This window comes from Cucurbita moschata, unplaced genomic scaffold, assembly GCF_002738365.1.
Source record: "Cucurbita moschata cultivar Rifu unplaced genomic scaffold, Cmos_1.0 Cmo_Scf00001, whole genome shotgun sequence".
NCBI classification, from domain to species: domain Eukaryota; kingdom Viridiplantae; phylum Streptophyta; class Magnoliopsida; order Cucurbitales; family Cucurbitaceae; genus Cucurbita; species Cucurbita moschata.
In genome coordinates, this window is record NW_019268517.1 from 8403402 (window position 1) to 8421002 (window position 17601).

At 35.0% G+C, this 17601-nt stretch overlaps 3 protein-coding genes across 6 annotated transcripts; 1 reads left to right on the forward strand and 2 right to left on the reverse strand.

The window, feature by feature from the left end:
- Positions 1-6619: 6619 nt before the first annotated feature.
- Positions 6620-8922, forward strand: LOC111452577 (thaumatin-like protein 1). Its single transcript, XM_023093404.1, has 3 exons — positions 6620-7208; positions 7296-7974; positions 8569-8922. Exons 1-3 carry the CDS (start codon positions 7139-7141, stop codon positions 8789-8791), a joined length of 972 nt encoding a protein of 323 aa, XP_022949172.1. The 5' UTR covers positions 6620-7138; the 3' UTR covers positions 8792-8922.
- A 1223-nt stretch (positions 8923-10145) lies between these two features.
- On the reverse strand, positions 10146-12970 carry LOC111449402. 4 transcript variants are annotated; one of them, XM_023089542.1, is made up of 7 exons: positions 12750-12970; positions 12603-12653; positions 12275-12326; positions 12145-12203; positions 11959-12004; positions 10577-10734; positions 10146-10294 (listed from the first exon to the last, which is right to left on the reverse strand). In XM_023089542.1, the coding sequence occupies exons 1-6, from the start codon at positions 12873-12875 to the stop codon at positions 10601-10603; spliced, it is 468 nt and encodes a 155-aa protein (XP_022945310.1). In that variant the 5' UTR covers positions 12876-12970; the 3' UTR covers positions 10146-10294; positions 10577-10600. The 4 variants fall into 4 exon arrangements, with proteins under 4 accessions (XP_022945310.1, XP_022945231.1, XP_022945160.1 ...); XM_023089463.1 differs by having other exon boundaries at positions 10146-10297; XM_023089392.1 differs by having other exon boundaries at positions 10146-10319.
- Positions 12971-14577: 1607 nt separating this feature from the next.
- LOC111451367 (60S ribosomal protein L21-2-like) lies at positions 14578-15840 on the reverse strand. The gene is made up of 2 exons (XM_023091761.1): positions 15538-15840; positions 14578-15022 (listed from the first exon to the last, which is right to left on the reverse strand). The coding sequence occupies exons 1-2, from the start codon at positions 15772-15774 to the stop codon at positions 14765-14767; spliced, it is 495 nt and encodes a 164-aa protein (XP_022947529.1). The 5' UTR covers positions 15775-15840; the 3' UTR covers positions 14578-14764.
- Positions 15841-17601: the final 1761 nt, after the last annotated feature.

Below are 17601 nucleotides of genomic sequence, written 5' to 3' on the forward strand. Positions count from 1 at the left end.
ATCATATCCACTTTTTTTGTAATACCCATTAACGTGATGGTTTGTCCCACCATTTCAATGGACTCTCCTACTAAACGCAAATTCTTCTTGGTTCATGAATCGTTTATCAACATCCAATGATTCAAGCATTCAATGGATATGATATGATACGAGTATCAATACACAGAAAACAATAATTTAATAATAAATCTTTGAGACGACCGAGGGAAAAGGCATTATTCTCTCGAGTTTCATAGGTTGGAATTCCATTAAATGGAGTAGAGCTTTTGGTAAAAGAAAAGCTCCTCTTCCACTCCAAGATCTATGCTTAATTCTCTAATGGGGTTGAGTTGGTTGTACTACTTCATATGCCTTTTTGACTCTCTACCACATCACTTTCACACTATCCTCAAACTTTCCCTTCTCCTTTTCTGGATTCTCTTTTTATCTCTCTCCAATTTTCATTTTAATTGTTCTTTAGGTCGTCTTGTCGGAATGAGAAAGACCCAGAAGCTATGCACAATGTGGATAAGAAAAAAAACGATAGCAAATTACTTGACTTGATAGATGGAGGGAGGGTCCTCGACTCAAGCACGAAATCCCTGTTGAGTCCACAATCATCGAGAAGGGCACCACTGTGAGATCGAGACAAGCACCTTGCCCTTGGATAAATGACTCGAACAACTCGAACCAACCTAACTAAAAAATGTCCAAATTTGACCAAACCCAACCCAACCCATGAACTCCTTATAAACAAGCACCTTGCCCTTGGATAAATGACTCGAACAACTCGAATCAACCTAACTAAAAAATGTCCAAATTTGACCAAACCCAACCCAACCCATGAACTCCATATAAACAAGCACCTTGCCCTTGGATAAATGACTTGAACAACTCGAACCAACCTAACTAAAAAATGTCCAAATTTGACCAAACCCAACCCAACCCACGAACTCCTTATAAAGTGTTTCAAATCAGTTCAACGTTATTAGTTGAATTATATCGCCATTAGCTTAAAGATAAACAAAATAATATTTTTCTAAATTAAAAATAAATCATGTTTTTTTCCCAAATTACCCCTCCTTTTGATGCTTAATCATAAAGACATGAAATCATGAAGGTAATTTTTGTTGAAATCAAAATTAAATTTATGAATTAAAGTGATTAAAAAAAAAAAGAAATTTACATATTTTCATATCATATTTATATATTTTTTCATTAAAAGAAATTATTTAATCTTAATTTCTTAAATTTAAATTGGGTAATTTAGGTCCCACTAATACACATGTTAATTAAATAAACCTTGAGCCACGTCATTAAATCATTAAAGTATAAAGAAAAAGAAAAATAAAATAAAAAGGAAAGTCATGAATTCTTATTTCTTTTCGCTTTGTCTAAATTTATATTAAAATATTGTTCATTGTTATGGGTAAAATTAAACTCGAAATAGTTGGCAACCATGTTAAGACTAACTAGGCCCGGTGCGTCCTAGAGCTGTGTCTGTGTCTTGTTTTGTTGTGTCTTATAAATATAGTAGGTTCTAGAACAAACACACGTCAAGACAGAATGAACGAACATTCATTTGGTCTGTCTAGGTATGATCAATCTAGGCCCACAGTTAATAAACATCAAATTTGGAAAGAGCCATTTGAATGAATAAGCAATTGACACTAGAAGAATTTTGAGCTATAAGAGTAAAAATATCCTAAAAATATAAAACAAAATCGACACACACTATACACAGTCAAAAAGTAACTTACGTGGATGTGCGAATTTTACCCGTGTTAGTATTACGTTACTCGACTTTCCGACACTTAACTACGTTACAAAAACCCTAAATTTAACCTTTTCTTTTGACCCGTAAATTATGTTTTTTTTTTCTTATACACAAAAAGATGGACAAAGAAAAAGGGTTTAAAGCAAAGATAATAAAAATATCCCTTTTCAAGGAAAAGAGCTAATTTATTTATTAATAAAAACTATGCATCATATTTTCTTTACATTACATAAACATAAACATACATAGTGGAAATGACGTAAATCTTTAACATAAAGTATATGACAAAATCTCATATATTTATTTTATGTTTCATTATCAAACTAAAAATAATAAAATAATAATAATAAAAAGGGAAAAAAATAATGTTGAAAATGTGACAGACTACACGTCGTTAAAGGCTGCCATGAATTGTCGTTGGAAATAAAGTAGTGTCGGTTTCCTAAATTAAGTTTAAAAAAAAAGTTGATTTCTTTTGGAGTCTTCTTCCTTTCACCATAAGTAATTAGTTTTTTCTGTTAAAAAAATACTTTTTATTATTATTATTATTTTATTTTGAACCTTAAATGAGTAATGATTTAATTAAAAAAAATTTAAATCTAATAACGTTTTAATTTTTTTAATTTAAAATTTATAGAAAAGACATCATAATTTGACTAACTGAACTATGCTCAAATTGGTTAATGTTGTAGTTTTTATTGGTAGGAGTTACAATCATTTTCGTAAAATCTGTCTTAATTATTTGGTCAACGGGTACATATTATGCACGTCTCAAGCTATTGTCACCTTCGTTCAATCCAATCTAGTTCATCTTTAATCTAATCCTCGGGACAAACGTAAGATACCCCACGAGCTTTCATATATATATATATACTTATTTTCAATGGTTACATACTATGCATGCCCCTAGCTATTGTTATCCTCGTTCAATCTGATCTAGTTCATCATTAACCTAATCCTCGGGAGAAAGGTAAGATATCCCACGAGCTCTCCTATATATACTTATATTCAACGGGTACATACTATGCACACCCCTAGCTATTGTCACCTTCGTTGAATCCAATCTAGTTCATCTTTAACCTAATTCTCGAGAGAAACGTAAGAGACCCACGAGCTCTCCTGTATAAATACTTATCTTCATTGAGTATATACTATGCACGCCCCTAGCGGTTGTCACTCTCGTTTAATGATCTAGCTCATCTTTAACCTAATTCTCAGGAGAAACATAAGATACCCTACAAACTCTCCTCAAATTTCACTTCAAGGGTTTCCCCTTCAAATTTTAAAACGCGTCTACTAGACAGAGGTTTCTATACTCTTATAAGAAATGTTTCGTTCCCCTCTCCAACCGATGTGAGATTTCACAATCTACCCCCCTTTAGGGCCTAGCATCCTCACTGACACATCGCTCGATGCCTGACTCTAATAACATTCGTAACAGCCCGAAGCTACCGCTAGTAGATATTATCCGCTTTAGCCTATTATGTAACATCATCAGTTTCACGATTTTAAAACACCTCCTAGGGAGAGGTTTCCACACTCTTATAAGAAATGTTTCGTTCCTCTCTCTAACCAACGCGGGATCTCACACTTCTTCACTACTAAAATCCTTGTTACAAACACCATATCGATATGTAAATTCCTTTTTTTTTATAAGTAACATTCTTCCTCTTTCAAACAACTTGTATCATTGTTGTCACGTCAAAGTCAGGTATATTACTCTATCTAAATTATGGTATCCGACATTTAAAGTAATAATTTTTTGTGAGTAAAAACGTCCAAATTAGGACACCAATGAAACCCATTAATGATTCATATAACTTCAATAATTTATACATGTCACATGGTGCACATAAGTTCACGACTTTATAATATTTAATTAAACTTTAGAGTAATTAATAATATTATATATATTTATAATATAAGGTCGGTTGAGATCATCAACCTTCCTTAGACAGTTGATTAACTGCTAATTTACCATATTAATTAGGGTTTTTACCCATATTAATTAGGGTTTTTACCAAAAGTAAAAAGCATCAATGAAGAATGGATTTTATGGGGATAAAAAGATATTCAAATTCAGTTAAAAAACATGACCGGTGCTCATATGACCAGATGACCCAAACTATTCAACCTGAACCAGGTTAGGTTAGGTTAGTTTTTTCCAGTTTGGATTGGGTTTAATTTTTAAAAAATACAAGATCTAGTTTGATTTGACATTTTTTGATCGAGTCAACCGACGGAAAATACTCTTACCATCCAACTAACTCCGGCCCTATTTTAAAAAAATAAGAACCAGTGTTAAAGATGTATTTAAATTGGTAAATGATTATATTTGAACAGAAATTTTAGTAATACATACAGTAGATAAATAAGATCTCCAACATGAATGGTTTGATTGAGTTATGTTGTTGACTTTAATTTGAGTTTCTCCAGTCACCAACCCAACTAGATTCAAAAGATTTTTTCAACCTAACCCGTGTACGTCATTAAAAAAACATTGAAGAAAATATTTATATAAAAAATAAAAACAAACAAAACAACCGAGTAAAAGTCAAACTCGATCCCTAAAACCCTTTAGCTCGATTACCAATTACATCTCTCGAATCAAGCAGAGATTTCTCTTTGGGACATGACCAGCGTTATTCAAACGTAAGCTACATGATTAAGTCCTCGACCCTATCATATCTTATCGAGTTATCAACTCACGTCGATAATCAAATCTTACTGAAAGACCAATACTTTATGCAATAACATTCGAATCGAGACGATAATTCATTGTTGGGATTGGGCAAGAAGAACATGGTGTTGTCTCTTACAAAAGGCAAATAGAAAGCTCAAAGCTTCCCCACATGAAAGGTTGAAAAAAGAACATAAAGATAGGAAGTTAAGTGTTAGAAGAAGGCCAAAGAGTGGAGTTCATGTGGGATTTTAGATATCAATGATATGAAATGAATATAAGTGTGCTATTCCTACATCACCCATGTGCCCTTCTTTACTTGCTTTCTTTTTGTGTTCCATCTTTTTCGATTCGTCTCTAAGTCTCTTTTCACGTATCATACGAGAATTAGAAAGTTGATTCGTGAGGTTTTATCCAAAACCGTACCCCAACTAATCTCAACTCCAGATATTGTAACAGCTCAAGCTCACCGTACTCCAACTGATCCAAAACCGTACCCCAAAATCACCGTATCCAAACTTATCCAAAATCGTACCCTAAACCCTAAACAACTCGGATAGAGTTCACAACCTAATTTTCTATTTTTGAATTGGGTTATCAGGTTGTAGTTTATTTTATTTTTTGAATTATTTTAAAAAATCATATTGTAACAACTCAAGCTCACCGCTAGCAGATATTGTTCACTTTAGCTCGTTATCTATCGTCGTCAGCTTCACGATTTTAATGCGCGTCTATTAGGGAGGAGTTTGCACATTTATAAATCACTATACATCACTAACATCGGTTACAAATGTGATTCTCAAGTTGGGTTTATTGACCTGACCAAAAAAATATCAACCCGTAAACTGAACCGAATTTTTTAGTTTTCTAAAAACTCAACTCGATTCTTACAAAAAAAAAAAAAATCTAAACCAATTTAGATTAGATAATTCAAGTGGATCGAGTTATCGGATTTATAATTAAATAAGCTTAATTTCAATTACTTAAAAAAAAATTAGTTTTTTTTTTGCATTGTTTTGCGTAATTTATCCATTAATTAATTATTAAATTATTATATAATAGTGAATTACGACATGTTTTGTTGGAGACAAATCTGCCAAATCGAAAAGAGACAATACTTGTGTCAAGATAACGGTAGTTCATTTTGAGAACCAATCACATATTGCCACGTATGCATAAATAATGATCAATTTAGATTTTTCCTCTTTTTATTAATTCATACTTTCCAAGAATTTCTATTATCTTCCAATTTGTGGGGTTGAGAAGAGCCACAAGGTTTTGTTCATCATGATCATTATGATTGCTTCCATTATAATTATCGATATCTTCTTTAATCGATTCACAATTATTAATCTGAATAATGATACGCAATATCATGTTACCGAACAAAAAATCTGTTCCTAACACGACAATTAGAAAATTAGTTTGTCCAACCAAATTCTCAGCTTGATTGAAGTTCAAGTGGGGGAGAGTGTCACAACCTCACTAAGAGAAAGTAGGTTGTGACCTCGACAGCATGACAGACAAGGGGCAACCCCCTCAGGTGGCGCTTATCCAACCATTTATGCCAAGATTGAGAAGTGTCATTATGTGACCGAGGATGTCAGTTCTCATATATATATATATATATATATATATATATATATATATATTTGCAGACTCAACTTATTAGGTAGGATGTTTCAATTAAGTAGTTGGTGTTATGTAGATGATCACGATTATAAAATTTAATCATGACAACTAATAGGATAAAAGTGACAAATTTTAGCATCTAATTCCTATTTTTTTTAATGCTAACTAACTCTATTCGATTGAGACTTCAAGCGAGATTAATTAGACTTTAATAAAGTTATATATATTCAAGTTGTTTAGAGTATACAAGCTCGAGATTAAATTAGACAAAATACTCTTAATAAAGTCGGTTTTAATTTTTTTTTTTTTTAATCTGCAATTCAATTTAATAAATAAAATATCAATTATTATCTCAAAGGTAAAGGTTACGACCATCTTAGAACTTAACAAGAGTATCAGTAGATGCACGGAGAACTCCCATATTTTTGGGCTTTGCTCTCTTACTCTCTATAAAAAAAAAAAGTGTAGTGAATACGACTCTCGTAGAGGAGGAATTACTACGGTAAAGAGGAGTTCCGAGCATAAAAGTTCATTCCACTCTAATAGAACTAAGTGCAAAAACAATAACAGTAGCATGCTCTTACGTGCTAGCAAGACATGAGTTTAGAGATATTCTGGGACAAGACGGGATCGGAGAAAGCTTCCTCCCCATTCCCCCTACACTGAGATTCTCCGTCCCAGTTCTTCAGGGTCAATGATATCTCGAAATGAATCTGCTCGGGTGAAATGATATCTGGAAATGAATCTTCTCCGTTACCTATCATTTCAATCCACAAAATACAATGGACCCACTATTGTGGATGGATAAAAAGCAACTTTCCTCTTTCCTCTTTCCCCTTTCCCCTTTCCCCATCCATTTTTGTTCCCAATATCTCTATATTTATACCCATTTCCATGCCCATAAGCAAGAACTCTCCCCTCCATACCCAAAAACAGAGCTTCCATAGCTTAAAACAACTCCCAATCCAAAAACCCACTTCCATTTTCATCCCAAAATCCCACATTTCTCAGAATTAAAGGCTAAATCAGAAGAACATTAGTGAAATTTTTGAGAAGTGATTCCATTTTTCATGGATTTGTTTGGAAATCACTCTGTTTCTTGTTCCATGTTCTTGTTCTTTCTTCTACAAATTTCCATTGGTAATTTCAGTTCTTTAATTTTTGAGCGTTTTGGTATTGAATTCATCAATTTTCAGTAATACCCATTTCATTTTTTTGAATTTTTAGGGGCTTTTGGAGCTAAATTTACGTTTGTGAATAAGTGCGATTTCACTGTCTGGCCGGGAATTCTCTCCGGCGCCGGCAGCTTGAAATTCGACACCACCGGTTTCGAGCTTCGTAAAGGAGGTACCAGGACTTTTCAAGCGCCGCCCGCCTGGTCCGGTCGGTTCTGGGGTCGAACTGGCTGCAGCTTCGATGGCGCCGGCCACGGTGCCTGTATTACAGGTGATTGTGGGTCCGGCGAAATTGAGTGCAACGGCAACGGAGCTGCCCCGCCGGCCACACTGGTGGAGTTCACTCTCGGGTCAGGCTCTGCCACGTCGCCGGACTTCTACGACACTAGTCTTGTCGATGGCTACAATTTGCCGATAATTGTCGAGGGGACCGGCGGGACCGGCGCGTGTGGGTCGACTGGGTGCGTCACGGATTTAAACAGACAGTGTCCAGCGGAGCTTAAGGTGGCGAACGGCGGCGCGTGTAGTAGCGCGTGTGAAAAGTTTGGGACGCCGGAGTACTGCTGCAGCGGCGCGTATGGTTCACCGGCGACCTGTAAGCCAACGAAATACTCGACAATTTTTAAATCGGCGTGTCCTCGCTCATATAGTTACGCCTACGACGACACCACCAGCACCTTCACTTGCTCCGGCGCCGACTATACTGTCACATTTTGCCCTTCTTCCCCAAGGTAGAACACGATAAAACTCTTATTACATCTTATTAATTTTCAATTGCCTTATGCTTATGAAAATTTATTTAATTTTAATTTCTAAAAATAATTCCATTTTTAACTTTAAATTTTCAATATATATATATATATATATATATATATATATATTATATATATTTCACTTTAAAAGAAAATTCATTTGGACCATTTTAGAACCCACTTTTTTTTTTATAAAATGTTACGTTAAAAATTTAGAAATAATTTATAAATAGTTTATAGACAGTTTTCATGTATATATTAATTATAATAATTTATTTTAAATTTTTTATTATAAAAGTAAAAAAATGTAAAATTACATAGAAACGCAATTTGAACTGTGAAGATATTCTTAAATTTTTTTTAAAAAAAGTTGAAAAGATATTAATTAAACTTTTTAAACATTATTTTAAATCAAATATTTTTTTTTATTAATTTAGTTTATAATAAATAACCTTCTAAGTTTAGAAATAAAATAATTATTTTAAAAATCGAGAACAAAATAGCTTTTTAAAAAAAAAAAAAAAAAGAAAAAAAAAAGTGCACAAATTTAACGGTTGATTCTGGGATGTGCAGCCTGAAATCGTCGACAGATTCGCCGCCAAAGGCGGCGGGAGCAGGGGCGGCTACTGGCGGAACGGTGGTGGGACAGATGGTCCCGCTGCCTGAAAATTCATGGCTGGCGGATATGGCGATTGGTGACTCAACAAGAACTCACCCACATTTTGGTTTTCTTATTTTTGTGTTGATTTTTGGAAGCTCTTTCTTTTTTTCATATTCAAATTTATTTTCTTCTTAGCATTAAAAATCCGATTTTGATTTGGGTAAACAAATTGGATTCAAATTTCATATTACTAAACTAAAATTCTCCCTCGGTTCGTACTTTATCATATTCAATAAATCTGTATACCGACTAACATGAATAACATAGCTATTCGTCCATAACATATGATGAATCTGATTAGTGTTCGTTCATCAACAAATTTTTATAGTCGACAATTATTTTTGTAACACTAATAAAAGACGGTGTCATTTTCATTTAAACTATAAAAAAATGAATATCATATCATCCATGAAATGAATAATTTGTGGTTCCCAAACCTCAATAATTTAATTTGGACTATATCGGAAGAACTGAGACGTAAATAATGGAATTTTTAAATCAATATGAATGGATAGATAGCCTTCCCCTTTAAATAATGTAGTTTTAAGATATATATTTTTGCTTGTATAAATATATATATTTTTATTTTTATTTAATTTTATATTTATATTTTTATTATTTATTCTCTAATAATTAGAGATTATATTTTTAGTGTAGCAAAACTTAATTAAATATTAGAAAATAAATAAATAGATATTTTACCAATTAAAAGTGTAAAAATTTGAATAAATAACCCAAACAATTCATATCAATCAAACCCAAAAAAAAAATAACGACAGACTAAGTTGGTTCGTTATTTAGCAAGGGTTGAACGATTGGGTTCAAATTTTGACATTCTCGAATTTTCTTTCCGTTGGCATAAGTTTAGATCTAATTTCGAGTGGAGACAATTGGCGTCAAGCGAATAGATCGGTAAGCCCTTATTCCTTTCACTCTGTCAAGAAAAGATCTATGGAGAATAGGGTCCTCATTTTTATAGTCTCACAACCACTGTCGTGTGTAGGGCTATTCCATCGTTCACACTATCACGATTGAAAGGAGATGTTTGCCGGCGTAAGTATAATCGAGAAGGAGACGAATAAATAAGGCCGGTCGTTGTCAAAAATAGAACAGAGATAGAGAGAGAAACTGTAACTGCCCAAGCCCACTACTAGCAGATATTATCCTCTTTGGACTTTTCCTTACGAACTTTCCCTTTCGAGCTTTCCGTCAAGATTTTAAAACGCGTCTACTAAGTGTTAGATGAACACGACTCTCTATAATGGTATGATATTGTCCACTTTGAGCATAAGCTCTCCTGGCTTTGCTTTGGGCTCTGTCAAAAGGCCTCATTCCAATAGAGATAGTATTCTTTGATTATATTCCATGATCATTTCCTAAATTAGCCGACATGGGACTTTCATCCAACACTAGGGAGAGGTTTCTACACCCTTGTTTCGTTCTCCTCTTCAACCGATGTGGGATCTCACAAAAATACAAAAACCCGATGTGGGATCTCACAAAAATACAAAAACACAAATTGGCAGGTCAAATACATTAGTTGCACAACTGTAAACTACTGCATAAACTTGTGAGACCCAGCTTGTGCTTCAAAAAGCCAATCATCCATCACCGTTTGCAGAAATGGCTTTCAATAAACTACTACATATATATAGCATTACCGCAGTAAATTTTCATGATCGTCAATAACATTATACAAAATTCTCAACAGCCTTGATGGCTGGAAGTCGCACAACTGTAATCAATAACGTTATGATTATTTGCACATTATGTATCTAAACGGATACTCTCTGCAATTTACATATATGATAAGGTGTCTTACCAAAAGCAAGCACAAATCAGACGTTCTAAATCTACAGAAAAACATGATTTTGCAAAATTTCCAGCAGAAAAAAGGGAAAAGGAAAGGAGATTGCTTACTTGAAATTATGTGACCTGTGAAAATCATTGAACCCGAGTTCGAGCCGTGTGATTGTCTTCAATTCTTCGAGTGAGAAGCGAAACTCCATAATGGGAAGCACTGGAGGTGGCATAGTAGGATGTTACAGTGAGTTGAGTAAATCTTGGAAGAGCAAAACCTGCACAGTTAATAAGCAACAAAGAAATTGATTAGTGTCTTAAAATCTTTCTTTCATTATGATCATCCTAATATAATGATTTTGTTTTCAATGTGCTAGTGTCTCATTCTAAACTCATTTGTATGTCCTTGCATCAGAAAATATTAACATGTTAGCACGGCGCAACCAATGTATTTGACCTGCCATTAGTGTTTTTGTGAGATCCCACATCGGTTGGAGAGGAGAACGAAGCATTCTTTAGAAACTTCTCTATAGCAGATGCGTTTTAAAAATTTTAAAGGGAAACCCGAAAGGAAAAGCCCAAAGAGGACAATATCTGCTAACGGTGGGCTTCAGCTGTTACAAATGGTATCAGAGCCAAAGACCAGCGAGGACACTGAGCCCTGAAGGGGGTGGACTCCGAGCGGTGTACCAGCAAGGACACTGAGCCCCGAAGGTGGGTGGATTGTGAGATCCCACATCGGTTGGAGAGGAGAATGAAGCATTTTTTATAGGGTGTGGAAACCTCTCTCTAGCCTACGCGTTTTAAAAACCTTGAGAGGACGCTCGAAAGGGAAAACCCAAAGAGAGAAATATCTACTAGCGGTGAGCTTGGGCTGGTACAAATGGTATCAGAGTCAGACATCAAGCGGTATGCCAGCGAGGATGCTGGGCCCCGAAGGGAGATGGATTGTGAGATCCCACATCGGTTGGAGAGGGGAACGAAGCATTTTTTATAAGGGTGTGGAAAACTCTCCCTACCAGACACATTTTAAAAACCATGAGGTGAAACCCGAAAAGGAAAAACCGAAAGAGGACAATATCTGCTAGCGGTGGGCTTGGGCTGTTACAGTTTTGAAGGGGTAAAATGGATTCGGACATGACAACCTTCTCATTCACTTTAAGGTGACAGTTGGTACGAGTGATACGTGAACGAGCATCTAGTTAGTGGGAAAACATTCTTTTCACTTACAGAGTCACAAATTCACTAAATCATCTCTAAGACCAAAGGTCAACCATCAAAAAGATAAAAGCCCCATGATAGAGTGATGGAATTCCAAGCTTCTTTTCCAGTTTTCAGGTGGAGAGGCACATTCAAAGTTCCTAGGTACGTTCTAATCCTTCCCTTATTCATGTATTTCAACGCAGTAATCAACTTTGTTTTAAAATAAATGAAAAACAATCGCCAACGAAACATAAATCTTTTCCCAAAGAGAGATAAGCAAAGACGATCTGCTAACATACCTCCAAATGCAGCACCGGCACCAGAACACAATAACAGGACAGGCACCTATGAACAAAGAGACAAGGAAGGAAGTCACATAAACAGCTGATGGAACACAACTCACAAGAATCAAGTAATCCACGCAACTCCAATGATAATTAGCAACAAAAACAAAATCAATTTCATAATTTAATAAGAAGGCATACCCCAATTACAAAGGGAAGCCACTTTGGTCCCTTGACATGATTTTGAAGGTGTGGGATCCCTGTAATGAAAGTAAACGATAAGCAATTGTGCAAATCAAATGAAACATTTATGAAAGTTCATTATGATTACCCGTATTGAAAGCATGAACTGCACTAAGCAACCCACCAAGACCTGATCCTGCCTGTTGAACAAGGCAGTATAAGAATATTCAAAAGACATGGAAACCACAATGTTTATGACAAAAGCATTCATAAATTGTTGATCCAGGAGGAACTGGATAGAATTCAACTTCAAAATTGTTGATCCAGAAACGTCCATCAACTATCCAACAGCAGATTAACTTACAGAACACAACATAGAGTACAAATTCATCGCTGGAGAATCAAAAACCTAGAAACATTCAAAAATTTCAAGAAGAAATCAAAAAGGGTAAATTAGAAAGAGAGGAGGAGCTCACCACTGCGGTGGTACTATGGAGAACAGGATTTATGGCCCATTCACTTGTATCCTGAATCAACAACAGAAAACACGCCAAAATCAAACATGAATTCCAGAATAGAAACTATAAGATGCTGATTAAAATAGAAGAAGAGGAGAAAAATACAGGATCGGGTTGAAGAAGAGAGAAACAGCGAGGGCAACGAGGGGATCCGAGGCCTGGATTCATGGTGGGTTCATGGTAGAGATTGCCCCTTCTTAGCTTCTGTTCGTAGACCTCTCTTGTGCCCATAGTGGATTGAAACTGGCTCGGAAGATTTTCGTTTGGTTCCGCAGCAAATTCTCCGGTTTAGTCTTAGGTTTTGAGTTATGAGTGGAACAGACAAAATTGGGCCAAATCCAACGGCGCGTGAAGAAGACGAGGGTATAATTGGCAATGGAAAAAAGAATTTTGCTTAATTTTAAAGGTTGATTTTTCCTAGCCTTCCACATCGTTCTAAAATTTTAAAAAACTAAAAATCAAATTAAATCTTAAAATTTAATTTTTTTTAATTCAAATTTAACTCTTAATTCTGTGAATTAAAATTTTTACTTAGGTTTACATTTTTTTGGTCGGATACCCGAAGATAGGGTTACAATCCAAACCTACCTTTAAAAATATTAAGAAATTTTAGTTTGTAACTAATTTTAATGATATTGTAAATACGTTAGATTTAAAACAATAAATAAATAAAAAGAACTCAAACAATCCAACCCCAAAAACAAAAATCGAAGGTAAGGTTGGGTTATGAACTTTATTCCGACGGCTTAGTTAGCTCATCATAAATTGATTAACCGAGGAGTGATCTAAGAGGAAAATTTTCCACTAAAGGAATGAGGATAAGCAAATAATATCATAGCGTTAAAACGACCCCTTTCAAATCAGAGTGGGAAATTTATTTGCTTCTATTCGAAATTTGGTTAGAAAAAGTTTGCTAAGGAGTGAGAAGCCCTTATTTAAGTCACCACCAAATCCATCCAAATTACATTCAAAAAGAATTTTACAACTCAATCCATTTAATACTAAAAGATCGAACTCAATCTACTCAATCCATTTAACACTGAAAGATGGGAGAAACAAGTGCTAGGGAGGGACGACGCTGGGTCTCAAATGAAGTGAATTATGAGATCCTACATCGATTAGAGATAGAAACGAGTAACGGCCAGAACACTGAGGCATGAAGCGAGTGAATTATGATATCTCACATCGGTTAAAGAAGAGAATGAAACACTTGAGAAATCTCTTGTCAGCAATTTTAAAAACCTAGAAGGAAACAAGTGAATTATGAGATTTCACATCGATTGGCGATAGAAACGAGTGACAGAGAGAGTTTCAAATTATTTCTTTTAAATTACTCCAAAAAAAAAAAAACAAATGAGAATCGAATTTTTATAGCTCACTATCGAATATATGAAACACTCCTCACCCACAAACAGCCAAGATAAGATAAATTTTATACAATTATGATTTGTATTTTTGAAATGGCTTATTTCTTTATATCTTCTCTACCATCAATTTTAGATTTTTACCATTTAAAAACAAAAGCTTTAGAAGGAAAATAAAATTAACAGTTGGCAAAATTTGAGCTTATTTTCTAAAACTAAAAACCTTAGATTTCATTAACCATAAATGTTAAATACAACTTCAAATTGATAAAAATAATAATTATTATTATTATTATATTTTAATGTATGAAAAAACAAAATATGAATTTCCAAAATTTATATAAGGAGCCCTAATTTTAATTTCGAAAATAAGTAACAATAAGCTGAGACAAATTTAAAGCCGCTAAAATTGGACGTCTAAAAATATAGGGCAACCAGAATGAGATTATAACTAAGCCTATTAGAATGAACACAAGCATTATCAATCTTCAACTACGAAGCAAATTGATTCATGGACATGCAAAAGATTTAAGGAATTAGAGAGAACCAAATGCATCAAAACAGATGGATTAATCAGCTGAAACTACACTCATGTATCAAAGGCTATGGCAGAATCCAGAAAAATAAGGAACAATTTAACAGATAAGATTCGTATCCAAAATTTAGGTGCATAACGAGAAAATTGTAACACTATCCAATAAGTTCATAGACCAAAACAAAAAACAGCCAAACAAAGCAAGTTCAATGAAGATAATTCTAATAACCTCCCTTGAGATCATTGACGACATCGTAGGGAATTGGAGTAACAGTCTCCATCAATGCACCTTCAACCATAAACCCTGGTTTGGGGCCTTCTGGCTGCCTCTTTGTGCAAATGACTTCACCTTTAGCCTTGGCGTCGGCCTTCAGTTGATCATTCTTAACCTTTCGAAGTACGAATTCTTCTGCGCATCTAGAGGGTTGGACATGCTCAACACGTACATGAATCCGCTTCTTAATTATCCTGTTCCCCACCTGCAAATTTCATTCAGTAGAATCAGCACAAAAGTGAATGTTTATTTCTCGAATCAAACTCAAGAAATTTGAGTTACAGCATGATTTAGCTGTCCTACATCCAAATCGATTCATGAAAACAACACTTGGCAGAGATTCATACAAAACTTGCTTCAAACATATGTGACAACTAAAATATAATGTGAATTTCAAGCAACGCCAAACAAACATAGTTAGCATTCGACAATCTGAAACCGCGCAACTATAAAAACATTCACCAAGTGATTTGCTATAAAAATTAACGGATACATATTCCACATCCTAAAAGATCAAATCAATAAGAACCAGCGAAATATAAACAGAACAGAGTCCACAACTTATCCAGCCTAAACCTAAACAAGTTACTACACAAATCAAACACAATCCGAGACCTAAAACACTAAAATTTTAAACATTTCCAAAACAAAAACAGATATAATAAAAAAAACGAAAACAGAATTAATCGAAAAATGAAAGGAATCGGAAATCGAACGAACCTGCTTGTTAATCTCCACACCGATGGCGCGCTTGGTAACGTTCCACACACGACCAGTGCGGCCATGATAGAACTTGTGAGGCATACCTTTGTGGATGGCACCATTAACCTTGATGTCGACATAGTCGCCAATCTTGTAGGTCCTCAGGTATGTAGTGAGGGCAATGTAACCCTTCTTCCTGAAGGGCCTGGCGAAGAGGTCTCTGGTACGAGAGCGAAGTCCATGGCCAGCCGGCATCGTTCCCTCTCAGCAGGATAAAACTCTTCCCTCACACTCTCACAAATGAAAGAAACCCTAGGTTTTATGTATTTATATAGTGCCACAGTTAGGGTTTGAGGGTTTTTCTTTTAATGGGCCGAATGTAAGTGGGCCGAACGAAAGTGGGCCGAACGAAAGTGGGCCGAACGAAAGTGGGCCGAATGAAAGTGGGCCGTTCTATACGGGATAATTAAATATTTTAAAATTCACAAGTTTCAATAAATAAATAAAAACCTCAATAATTTGTTTTTTATAGATTTTTTTATTTTTTATTTTTTATCCTATAGTTAAAAAAAATTGTTATTATTCAAGCGTGGAGCTCATGCCACATGTTGTTGACCACCCGTGTAAAAATATATTCCCGAGCATACCACTTCATAAAAGTGTAGAAACAAACATCTGAGAAAACCTCGTATGTTTGGAGAAGATATCAAAACGTTTGAAAAGGTGGGTTGATTAAACGTAACGTTCTTCGGAGTTCCAAATGGGCGACCAAATGCTTATCAAGTTGGCAAGACATCTAAACCTAATTTCATACTGAAGAATATCGTTGAGAAAGAAGTCGAACAGTTTTTAGCTGGTGAGACATGGTTAAACGACAAACCTAAAAGAGGGGTGCTAGAGTCTTTTGTGAAATGAAACGGACTCCTTAATGTAGAGATCAAGTGAGAGTGTCTCGGATTTGAGGTCGGCTATTATTCAGGTTACTAAGTTTGAGTAAAGTCAGTTTATAGAGATGACAACCAATTAAGTGGGAGAGGATGTCGTAAGATATGTTGACTATGACTGCACGACATTTCACGCTCTTCTTACTTTCCATTCATCGAGCGTAGTTATTTACTTTCCCTATATTTTTTTACGGCATGTAACTTCTTACCGCTTTTGATGTTTACTCTCGTTAGAGACAATTTACCTCCCGATGTACGAGTAGTTGTCAAATCTCCATATTGGGATTATACGTTACCAATATTGTTGTTATCATTAATTATATTTGTTAGCATATAAATGCTTTCCAAAACTGTCTCAAAACCCATTTAAAAAAAAATATAAATGCTACGAGATTGATCATTTGTGCCATTGGATATGAGCTCGAGTTGGTTGTCGCAACCCGACCCGACCCGACCCACGAACACCCATATCGACCCTAGCTCTCACACGACAAACTAGTTTATACGAATCTCATCTTTTCATCGTTGTGACTATTTTGAAGCATGTACTTCACGAGGTTCACCGAACGATATATGACCCAACTAATCTTAGGTAAACACTTCAATGTGTCATACCTTAGACGATACCAACATCTTGACATCTAATCGAGCATTCTTTACAGTAACGTCGAAAAATATTAACCATAATTCAGTATTTTCACATACGGGTTCAAATGACCAAATTAGGGTTCTCGAGTTAGGGTTTTGATTTTAAGTTCATATATATACAGTGTGGAATTGCCCTAAAACACGAACAAAAAATCTCCCATGTTTACCTGCTGAAAACGAACAAAAAAATTAGAGTTTGCTACCGATATCTCTGCATAGGACACTTCTCGACGTAATATTTGTCGGAGATCACAGTACGAGTGAATTTCACAACCCAGTTAGTTATCCTATTTTATGGTCGCTATAGTTCTCGATAGTCACTTCATACCGTAAAATATTTTGCTTGCTATCTCAACAACACCTGGAACCTGTATACTGGCTTAAGAATTAGAATGCATTTGGTAAAATGATATACTGGTGCACGTTTGCTTTGTAGATACCTTCCGTGTTAGACACGTAATTAAAAGGTCAAGAACTCCGGAAAGTTTAT

Excerpts from the sequence above, each read along its gene's own strand:
- LOC111452577 (XM_023093404.1), top strand. The coding sequence starts at position 7,139 with ATGGATTTGTTTGGAAATCACTCTGTTTCTTGTTCCATGTTCTTGTTC. Across the intron at positions 7,209-7,295 it reads TCTTCTACAAATTTCCATTG|GGGCTTTTGGAGCTAAATTT; the intron begins GTAATTTCAGTT and ends TTGAATTTTTAG. Across the intron at positions 7,975-8,568 it reads TTTTGCCCTTCTTCCCCAAG|CCTGAAATCGTCGACAGATT; the intron begins GTAGAACACGAT and ends TGGGATGTGCAG.
- LOC111449402 (XM_023089542.1), bottom strand. The coding sequence starts at position 12,875 with ATGGGCACAAGAGAGGTCTACGAACAGAAGCTAAGAAGGGGCAATCTC. Across the intron at positions 12,654-12,749 it reads CTCTTCTTCAACCCGATCCT|GATACAAGTGAATGGGCCAT; the intron begins GTATTTTTCTCC and ends TTGTTGATTCAG. Across the intron at positions 10,735-11,958 it reads TGCCGGTGCTGCATTTGGAG|GTTTTGCTCTTCCAAGATTT; the intron begins GTATGTTAGCAG and ends TTAACTGTGCAG.
- LOC111451367 (XM_023091761.1), bottom strand. The coding sequence starts at position 15,774 with ATGCCGGCTGGCCATGGACTTCGCTCTCGTACCAGAGACCTCTTCGCC. Across the intron at positions 15,023-15,537 it reads GTGTGGAGATTAACAAGCAG|GTGGGGAACAGGATAATTAA; the intron begins GTTCGTTCGATT and ends TGAAATTTGCAG.